This window comes from Vipera ursinii, assembly GCF_947247035.1.
Source record: "Vipera ursinii genome assembly, chromosome: 6".
Taxonomy (NCBI): Eukaryota; Metazoa; Chordata; class Lepidosauria; order Squamata; family Viperidae; genus Vipera; species Vipera ursinii.
The window spans coordinates 51,916,448-51,927,381 of NC_139515.1; the positions used below are offsets into that span (position 1 = coordinate 51,916,448).

The 10,934-nt window shown below is 34.7% G+C and overlaps 1 protein-coding gene across 1 annotated transcript in view; it reads right to left on the reverse strand.

Moving 5' to 3' along the window:
* CEP290 (centrosomal protein 290) overlaps positions 1 to 10,934 on the reverse strand; it is a 58,560-nt gene that overhangs the window by 27,930 nt on the left and 19,696 nt on the right. Inside the window, exons 17-28 of the mRNA XM_083365357.1 lie at positions 10,559 to 10,930; positions 9,800 to 9,892; positions 9,446 to 9,530; positions 8,165 to 8,307; positions 6,062 to 6,226; positions 5,521 to 5,670; positions 5,002 to 5,117; positions 4,497 to 4,599; positions 3,600 to 3,830; positions 2,681 to 2,854; positions 2,323 to 2,434; positions 1,585 to 1,787 (exon numbers count right to left, since the gene is read on the reverse strand). Coding sequence (XP_083221483.1) covers positions 1,585 to 1,787; positions 2,323 to 2,434; positions 2,681 to 2,854; positions 3,600 to 3,830; positions 4,497 to 4,599; positions 5,002 to 5,117; positions 5,521 to 5,670; positions 6,062 to 6,226; positions 8,165 to 8,307; positions 9,446 to 9,530; positions 9,800 to 9,892; positions 10,559 to 10,930 — 1,947 coding nt within the window. The remainder of the gene's footprint in view (positions 1 to 1,584; positions 1,788 to 2,322; positions 2,435 to 2,680; positions 2,855 to 3,599; positions 3,831 to 4,496; positions 4,600 to 5,001; positions 5,118 to 5,520; positions 5,671 to 6,061; positions 6,227 to 8,164; positions 8,308 to 9,445; positions 9,531 to 9,799; positions 9,893 to 10,558; positions 10,931 to 10,934) is intronic.

Sequence of the window (10,934 nt, forward strand, 5' to 3'; positions counted from 1 at the left end):
AACATAATATATTAAATATAATGTTTAATGTTACTGTTTGTTTTACAAGGGCCATCGCGATCACAGCTAATGGATCATCCAATCCATTATCCAAAAGGCAGGAATGAATGGCAGAAATCTGAAGCAGCAATGAGATCCACTTAGATTCCAAAAGCAAAACTCACTTACAGTACAGTCATTTGCCTATTTACTTGAAATACAGCTCACTGAATCAATGAAAGCTACTCATAGGTAAATATGTACCTTACTGCACCTTTTATATCAGTATAGATCTTGAGCATGTACATTTATTTATTTATTTATTTATTTATTTATTTATTTATTTATTTATTTATTTATTTATTTATTTATTTATGGGATTTATATCCCGCCCTATCTCCCGAAGGACTCAGGGCGGCTAACAACAAAACATATAATAAGTACAGAAATCAAGATAAAAATAAAATTGAAATCATCTGTGCAATAAATTAAAATTAAAGATTAAAAAATAAATAAAAAATTCTAAATATAATTAATTAAAATGCCTGTCAGTCCAGGTCAGCCTGATGGAACAGGAGTGTTTTGAGGCCGCGGCGAAAGGATTGGAGGTTTTGGGCCATCCGAAGCTCAGGGGGGAGCTGATTCCATAGGGCTGGCGCTCCCACAGAGAAGGCCCTCCCCCTGGGGGTCGCCAGCCGACATTGCCTAGCTGACGGTACCCTGAGGTGGCCTTCTCTGTGTGAGCGTACTGGACGATGGGAATTTGTTCCTGGCAGCAGATGGTCCTGCAAGTATCCCGGGCCTAAGCCATGTAGGGCTTTAAAGGTAAGTACCAGCACCTTAAATCTCACCCGGAGGGCAACTGGTAGCCAATGCAGCTCACGCAGGAGGGGTGTAATATGGGAGTATCGGGGTGCTCCCATCACAACCCGTGCAGCTGCATTCTGCACCAGCTGAAGCCTCCGGGTGGTCTTCAAGGGCAGCCCCATGTAGAGAGCATTACAGTAATCTATACGGGAGGTAACGAATGTGTGGGTGACTGTACGTAGGGCATCTCGGTCCAAAAAGGGGCGCAATTGGTACATAAGACGAATCTGTGCAAATGCCCCCCTAGCCACGACTCCAATATGATCTTCAAAACTGAGTCGTGAATCTAGGAGGACACCCAGATTGCGTGCTCTATCAATGGGAGGTAACATCTCTCCTCCTATAGTCAGAGATGGAACCTCTTGGACTAAACGAGATGACGGTATGTACAGCCACTCAGTCTTGGCCGGGTTGAGTCGAAGCCTGTTTTCTCCCATCCAAATCTGTACCGCTTCCAGGCAACGGGACATCACATCGAGGGCATCACTGGGTTGGTTCGGGGTGGAGATGAATAGCTGGGTATCATCAGCATATTGATGATATTTCACCCTGAAGCCACGGATGATCTCTCCCAGCGGCTCCCTGTTTTAATCAATATCCCCTAAAAGCCTCTATCACCATGATTTTTTTAAAAAAACCAACAAGTTAACTCAATGACAGATAATTACAAACAAAACAACAATCTATAATTGTATGAAACACTTTATGCAAGCTATGTAAATGAAGATTAATAACCACCTCAGCAAATTTTGTTTCTAGTTCAAAGTTACGTTCTTCTGCTTGTTTTAATGTATTTCGTAGGTTTTCATACATTCTCTGACAATGCTCTGCTCTCTGTCGTTCATTTAGTTCCTTCATTTCAAGCATAGTAATTTTCTTAGAAATAGAAACAATCTCACTGTTGGTTATGGCCTTTGTAGCTTTGTCTGTAGTACTGTCTCCTAATAACAATAATAATATCATCATGTACAATAAAATGCTACTCACATGCACTACATATTTTGAATAGAAATGAAATATAATAACAGTGAGGAGCAATATATTAAATTTTCCAAAATCTTTATTCTTTTAATGTAAAAGAAAGCAGGAATATGACTCAAGTGACCTAACCATAATGTTGTTCAATTATAGCAGATTAATAATTTGTGGATGATCTAATCCCATTTGTGAGTTTGAGATACCTCATTTTTCACTGAAGTCAGAAGAAACCAACTTTCCCAAACAGGACAAGGCACCTAACATATGTTAACATTCTAATACAGGAGAAAAGAAACAGATATATCTAAAGACTATGTTCTTTTTTTCAACTCAATACATGGATGTAATTAAGAATTTTACTCTTGCCAAACTTAGAATGTGAAATTGGTATACCATCACTTCCCAAGTAAAAAGAAAAAATATACAAACTTGTCAATTTGTTAGTTTTACAGAAAAAGAGTAAAATGCATTACCGTATTTTTTACCCTATATGCTTACCAAGTTTTGCTGTTTGTTCCCAGGCTTGTTCAATTGTATGAAGTTTCTCTTTTGTAATTTCTAGTTCCTTATTTAAAGACTCTATCTGATTTTTCAAAGATGTGTTCTCATGCTATGAAAGCAAATGTAAAGACACCTTATTTTTCTAATTTGAATGTAATTATAGTACTGATTTTTCTATGTTGGTCTGACTGAAATATACTTTGACTTTAACAGCAGTTTCATGGGGCCACTCCATAAAGATCCCTCTAATTCTTGTTGATAATGAAGCATCCAACTGAATGCTTGAAAAGTAAATGAAGGGATGAAGGGAACAATATAAAGTTTGTTCAAAGTAATATAATATAAATAATATTACCTCTAGGTGTTTCACATTGTTTGTTCTTTGAACAAGCAAGTTATCTTTTTGAAGCATATCCCTGTATTTAGCAGTTAACTCATTATATTGTTTATTAGCCATTTCAAGATCATTTAGAGGTACGCTGTCATCCAATGCTTTTTGCAATGCTGCTATCTTGAAAGTTGCCATTTCCTAAATTGAAAAAGAGAAAATATTTTTTAAAATATAAAAGCTTAAATACTGATTTCAGGAGAATGTTGTCAATGGTCCCAAGGAAATTATTCGAAATTATTTATTTCAAGAAATATATCGTAGGAGTGGTAGAGCTTGGGGGTGGAGTCAAAAGAAGAATCAGCCTAGAGTTTCTATGTTGCCACAAGCTGACTAAGTCCAAACCTTCATGAAAGCCAGCTGGCTGACTTTGGGCCAGACACTCTCTCAATCCAACTCACCTCACAGGGTTGTTATTGTGAGGAAAACAGAAGGAGGAAGGTGCTATTTGTAAAAATAATAAATACAAATACAAATAAATAAATCCTAATCTAGTGCCAAAATAGTGCCAACCATTAGTCAACTACGTTCTTGTGCATAGGCATGAGCAATAAATCAATTTAATTGGAACTTAACATTTGGCCCTTGTCTTTTGCGCACATTAATCTAGTCAATGGATTGCAATGAAACCATCAGAATGGCATCTGACCTGCAGGCCAGTACAGTAGCTGACCTAGTGACTTCGGATGCTGTTCTATGCCACCAGGATGGTTTGGAAACCAAGATATGCAGTATGTCAGCCAAGATGCATAATATGTCAACTATGATGCTCCAACTGAGCCAACAAATGCAGAATTTACCTCAATTTCCACCTACAGCAGGGGACAATTTATGTGTAATTGAACCATGCAGTGTGATGAACAAACTTGGATAAAGTAACACATACTTTGAACCTTTGCAAAGATCCAATCTTCTCTCGAACCGTCACCTCCACTGATATCATCTCAGTCTTCATTTTCTCATTTTCCTTGCGAAGATGCCTTTCCATTTCAAGTAATGTTGCATATTTTCTTGTCATTGATCTTTCATTGACTCTCAGAACAGTTATTTTTCTACTATAATCCGCAAATAGTTGTTTAGTATCATCACTATCCTTTTCAAGTGCATCTAATAAATCCTGTGGGAAGTTTCCAGTATTATAGACATTGTAGTCAACATTTGATAAGCATTTTACTCATGAATAATTAACGTTCTGCATTATTTATTTATTTATTTATTTATTTGATTTGTATACCGCCCTTCTCCCTAAGGACTCAGGGCGGTGAACAGTGACATAAATGTCAAAATGCACAAATACAGAAAATTGAAAATAAATTAAGCCCTACTGCCCAAATGTAGAAGATAAATTAAAACCACAATTAAAATTAAACCCCTCAGACCAGACCGGATTGCTTAAATAGATATGTTTTTAGATCGCGTCGGAAGGAGCGAAGGTCGGGAGCCATCCGGAGCTCAACCGGTAAATGGTTCCATAGGTCAGGCTTTATTCAAGCTTTATTCATACCATTAATCTACTCCACCTTCCTTCAGACCCAAGTATTTTCCAAAAGAATCTATTCAGAGAACTAAGTACATTAACAGCTAGGAAAACAGCTTTTCCTCTCTATTCCTCTTTGTGTGATAAAGTATGGGGAAAAGTAAAAACCTCAGCAAATCAAACATCCCTTGCTAATACTGTAGGAAGAAAACTAATTAAATGATATTCTTAGCATTATAGTTAACATTTTCTCTGTTTGCATGTAAAGTAAAATTTACTACATCCAAATAAAAATAATCTCCTTACAGTATATTCCTTTATTTTTGCATCATCTTCCTCCTTTTGATACTCCAATCTTTTCTTTTCCTGTAGTATTTTCTCATTAGCAACTTGCCAGTGTTCTCTTTCACTAAAAAAGAGAGAAGCTTTTAAATAAATGCATGCATACTTAAAGCAATTTCTTTTTTATCAACCTGTAAAATACATTTTTAACAAGTTAGGTGGATGCCTAGGTTTTAAAGCTTAGATTAAAAAGTTATGAACAATTTTTTGTTCAACAGTCTTAGACAGAAAAAAGCTAAGATTGTCATGATTTCAGAATGTTCCTTTTTGACACAATAGTATCAGTTTTAAAATTTGTAATTTAGCAATATGAACCTATAAAGGAGTAAAAACTATTAATAAGCTGAGTTGAATTTATTTATGTCATAGGCCAGCTCAAAAAACCTATCAGACAAAATTCTCACTTCTTTCATTAAGGAAGATATTTTGACTTTCTAATCAAAAGAAGCAGAAGGAAAAATCACTATACCTTTGATATTCTTTATACAGCAAGCCTTGTTGATGGCGGATAACTGCAAATTTTCTCTTATATTCTTCTACTGCCTCTTCTAATTTTTTGAAGAGCTGTTCTTTATTTTCAAATTCCTAATAATACACTTAAATTAAAAATATGATACCTCTCTACTTCAATTTCAATGTTACTGTTTTCTTGAAGTTAATGAAGTTAGTGAATTAATGGTTCACAACAATGCATTTAATTGTATAAGCATCTGCTAACAAAAAGTCCTATGCTCATTTTATGTAGGCATGCTATTTTGTGTTTGTGTGTAATATACATACAAATTTATATGTATTATATAATAAGCATTCATATTTGTCTATAACTAGTTTTTAGGAAAAAAATATTAATTGAAAAGCTACTAAGTTTAACTCTCATGAATGAAGAAACCCTATGTGCATGTTCTTCCTGAGCTTTTGTTTCTGTATATGGAAAAAAAATCTGACAGGTTGGACATATAGAAATAAATATGCTATTTAGTTTATTTACCTGCAAAAGGTGTATTAAATATTCATTCTGGGAATTAATTATGTTCACACTAGAAGGAGACATCCCTTCTGGAAGATTTAGTGATTTAAATACTATGCTGCCACCTTCTGATTTTTTCAACATATCAATTTCATTTTCTAGATTTGCAATCTGAAAAATAAACATTAGAAAATAACAATGCAGGGGGGAAAATCTCAGAAGTCTTTGAAGTTTTATCTACCCCATCTCACTAAAACTACTGGAAAATTCCATAGCTATAAATTGAAAACCTTCCCTGGAACTCCATAGTACCAAATCACACTATATGTAAAGCATCATATATTTTAACAGCTTTCAAACAAGTCCAACAGAAGAGCACCTGGAACATCACTAGTCACAACAGATATAATTCAGTAATGCAGCCCACAGACAAACAAACAACATTCAACAAAGCAATTCCATTAAAAACAACTTGCAACACAAATAACTCTGACTGGGATCCCACTTAACTTTTTTCCAGTAGTAGCAGAGATAATTTTGAAAGCCAAGGTAACATACATACTTTTATATTTGCTTTAGCTAGCTGGTTAGAAAAGTTTACTGCTTCTTTCCGAGATTCCCTCAATTCACTGCGCAATTCTTCATTTCGGCCTGTCAGCTGGTCCACTTGGGCCTTCAAATGCAAGCTAGCATCAAAAACTCCTTCTGCATTCTTTAATTCAATTGCCTGTCACCAATCAGATCATCACAAAAATAAGTATTTTCAATTAAATTATGGAAAATTTTCAGTTTCCCCCAAATAATAGAAATCTATTAGTTATCAAAGTACTCCACAGCTTCTGTTAATATATGTATGTATATATCTATGTACACACGTATGTGTGTGTGAGTGCGTGCGTGTATGAGAGATAAAGAACTAGTGCTCTCCAAAAGTTTGGGACTATGATTCCTATCATCTGTAACTATAACAAGTGACCTTACTGGATTCATAGATTAAAATAATGTTAAATAAGGCCAGGGTACCTACAGAACTGCTTTCGTCCCATTACACTGACCTCTCCCACCTGGTCAGGCAAGGAAGGTATGCTATGTAACCTATCAGTTAAAGAATTCTGACTGGCGGGATCTAAAAATAGAGCCTTTTCTGACATTGTCCCTGTCCTGTGGAATATTCTCTCCCCAGAAGTGAGGCAGGTCCCCACTCTCCTGGCCTTCCAAAAAGGAGTTCAAACGTGGTTCTGCAGCCTTGCATAGGAAGCCCAAAGGAGTATGCAGCCTTGGGGCTGGATAATGCCCTGAGAGCCCGCTCTTTGCCTTCTCAATTGATTTTTAACAGGTCTTAATTATTTTTGCTTCCTCCAAAAAAATAATTCTAATATTTAATATTAGAATTAATATTCTAATATTAATTATAGTATTTTAATTTTTTAGAGATTTTTATATTTTATTGTACCCTGGTCAGGATCCCTTTTTAAGCAAGATGAGTGGTTCAGAAATGCAAATAAATAAATAAATAAATAATAAAATATCTGAAACCTATCTAATAACTTCATCCTAATATATTGTAATTTTTTAATGCTTTATAGCTTAATAGAGCTTAATTTAAAATCTTAAAGAATGATTTCTATGATGAAATAAAACATATCACCAAAGTGCAATGAATAAAAAACATATCACATATGAAATCAGACACCAACACTATTCTAAAATTCTTTTAGAAAAAAATTCTAAAGAATGAGGAAAACAAAAGGAATCAATCTATGTGCAAACTGCAATACTAGGCATTACCATTTACAAAAGATTTTCAAGAAAATTAAAAGGGAAAAAACATTCACTAGAAATTTTTCTTTTTTCTTCAAGATAAAATATGGCTATCTGGCAGGTAATTGATTTTGGTCCCTTATGCAAGCCTTCATCTTTGTCTCTATCTCACCCCAAGCCATTATTTTGTATTTATCTTTACTAGCAAAACAGCTACAAACAGCTTAGTAAAATTCAGTCCACTTATCTCTGCCTTTAGAGCATATGAAACATTTTGTATAGTTGTATGAATACAGAGGTAGAGCAGCATGGTATTAATATTGCTGATCAGGGTTATAGGCAAATTCATGAAAGACTGCTGATGCACACCTCACTTCCATAACCCTTATAATACATAATTTACAATGCAAAGTATGGTCAGTATATTTTTGCAGAATGGACTGCAACACTCTCAGCAACTGCCTACTACCTCTTTTTTTTTTAGTCTCTTCTGATAAGGGTAAAACCATTTGGCTCCTGCAGATAGATCCTAATCCCAAACATTTCACTTTAGACATGAAAAGATGGTACATGCCTTCTAAGTGACCTTAGAGGAGAATCTCATATTTATGAATTCTGTCAGAAGGTTGTAAACCAGAGGTCTTCAAACTTGACCCTTTTATGACTTGTGGACTTTAACTCCCAGAATTCCTCAGCCAGCATGCCTGTAAATCACCTGCAAACACTTACAGGGATTTGTTGCTATAGTTTGCTTCAAATTCTGTAAAACTTTCAATTATATTCAGCAAGAGGCATAACTGATATATTTTCCTATTTTATGTGCTATTTTTAATAACATGAAATCCATTGAATAATAAGAGAGATTCAACTAAGCTAAATAATTAAAATAAAACAAGAGACTCACGTTTACTAACCGCTCCAGACTAGGAATCATAAGAGCATTTTCTCCATCTTTCACACCTGGATCCTTTTGCATATCCTTTATCGCTTGTAAAATTTCTTTCATGCCTTGTTGAAGGTGCTTGTTTTCTTGTACTAACTCTTTCACTACAATTACAATGCATATTGTTCACATCTGGACACCATGGGGAAAAAAATTCACATTCATATGCATTTTTAATGCTTGAAACAGCGACTTGACTCCTTAGCGCCACTTAGTTGTACTATTCTATATTGGTATTTGAAATTCATAAACAAGTTTCAGTTAGTCCAGAAAGCAACAGCTCAATTGTTGGCAGCTGTGAGGGCAATTTGGGTGCAACATTTGATTAGGGGTCTGGAGGCTCACAAATTTTGTTTCTCTGTGGTGATGCAAATATTATGGAATTCCCTGCTTCCTGAAACATGATTAGTTTTAGTAAAGTTTTAGAAAATTATTAAACATACAACTGATTGGTTTATAGATAACACAATTTAGTTCTATTTTGTTTGATTGCTTTATGATTTTATCTGTGATTTCATTTTAGGGTTGTTTACTACTTAATGTTATGCACTGAGGATATTTCTCATGGCATAAAGTCCCTTATGGCAGAGTTTGCCATCCTCTAGTAGTTTATGCAAAGGTTTGCAAGATTTAAAACAGAGATGAAGTTTAATTTTGGTTGATCCACTAACTGTTGCACAGTTTACATGTAGTTACATTTCTTAAGGGAACTATAAATCTTTTAGATATTTTTTATTAAAATTACAATTTCAACTTTCCTAGTTTTCAACTTTACCAATCAACTATTATTTCGGCATTTATTTCTCTATTGACAGTAAGTGAGCAAACCTCAAATCTACTATGGGGACGATTAGAAAGCTATATTCATCTAATATAAAGGCAAAAGCTTGACTCCCCTTTTAGCCATAATTCTATTATACTATCAACAATAAAATTTGCAAGACATATTTTGAAAACATTGAGAAGGAAGCAGAATCCTGACCCTTATTCATGCAATTAACTTACATTTTGGGATAACCCAGCTTACTGTTATTGAAAAAAGGAAAGTGGGTTATATGTAACACTTTTAGATTGCCAATATTCACTTTTTGCCTGTGAAGTGTCGCTATTAATATAATGAAAATATTGATCAATATTATTCAGAAAACTGAGCAATTTTCAGTATGTATTTTTCATTTTTTATTTTAATGCATTTTTTTACTTTAGACGAAAGAAATTTAAAAAATTAAAAATCCAGCTTACAATTGGATTTCAATTTCATTATTACAATCCTGTTTTGTTCCAAATCTTTTTCTCGTTCATTTAATTCTTTGGCAAGGTAGTCATTCTGTCAACAAAAATGACATAAGCATAAAAGAACAGAATTCCATTTTAAAAAGCTGGATTAGTTAATAAACTAAGTAGTTTAAGAATCGTAGTTAAAACATACATGTCATACATTTTCAACAATGTATATGATACAGAATATTTGAATATACGAATGACAGTCAAATGCTACAGGCAAGGCAGTAATTACAGTCACAAAATATGAAATAATTTAATACTTATCATGCTACAAAACACAGATTTTATATTATATTTGGAACCTTGAACTACCTCAAATTTCTGGCTCCTGCATCTGTCAAGCTCTAGCTCTGCATTTTTATTCAGTGTGTTCTTGGCAAACAAGTCTCTTAATATCTGCTCATTCTGAAGAATAAGTAATAATTAGTGCATCATTATCTATGTTTTAGCATCAAAAAGCTTTAATATTACCTATGACTTGTCAACCTATGGTTGCCTATCAAGTAATTACTAAAGTTTCTAGACCAGACATGTCAAACTCATGGCATCACATGATATCATGTGACATATCGGAGTCTTTTCCCCATTGCCGGCAATGGGGTGGGTGCGGTTTCCTCATGATACATCCGGCCCATGGGCTGACAGTTTGACACCCCTGTTCTAGACGATCAATAGTTGTCAAGCTCCTTAATTGTAGGGCACAAGCAAGGAACAAAGAATTCAAGATTTGTCCGCAAACTATTAAAAATCAAGATAGAAACTCCTTACTCCTTCTGTATTAATGAGGTTATGAAGGCAGGACCTATTTGAATCTCTTTTTCTCAAAATGTTTACAGGATAGAGTAAGAGAAGGTTTGCTGGATAAGTCTAAAAGACTGTCCCATCTATAGATAACGTTATATATCCCCCCTTCTTTCTTAGCACAATCTTATTACAGCGTCATTATAATTCTGCTATGAAAATAGGGAAATGCTCATCTGTCCAATTAAGACCACTCAGGCAATGACAATTCATTCAAAGAAATAGTACTGTGAGGTAATAACCTAAAAATATATGAGGAAGGTGTCTCACCTCTGACCTAAGGAACATTATTTCACTTCTCAGCTGTCTTATGAGATTTTCAACTCGATCTATCTGATATGCCTTCAATGACTGACCACAATCAAATTCTCCTTCCAAGAGCTCTACCGGCCACGATTCTGAAAAATATAGGTCTTTGCCGGTGTCCTTCAAATCTGTTCTCAAATCCATCAATTTTATTTCAGAATTGTCTTCCTCATTTTTTAACAGGATTTCCTGCACTATATAGGATGACATAGGTTTCCTGAGCAGAGAAGAATCCAAGAATAGTTTCTGTACAGAGCACAACGGCATTTGGGCTTGACAAGAAGCTTCTGTTTTCTTCATCTCCCTTTCCTCTCTTTGTATATGCTTTTTATCATCCTTT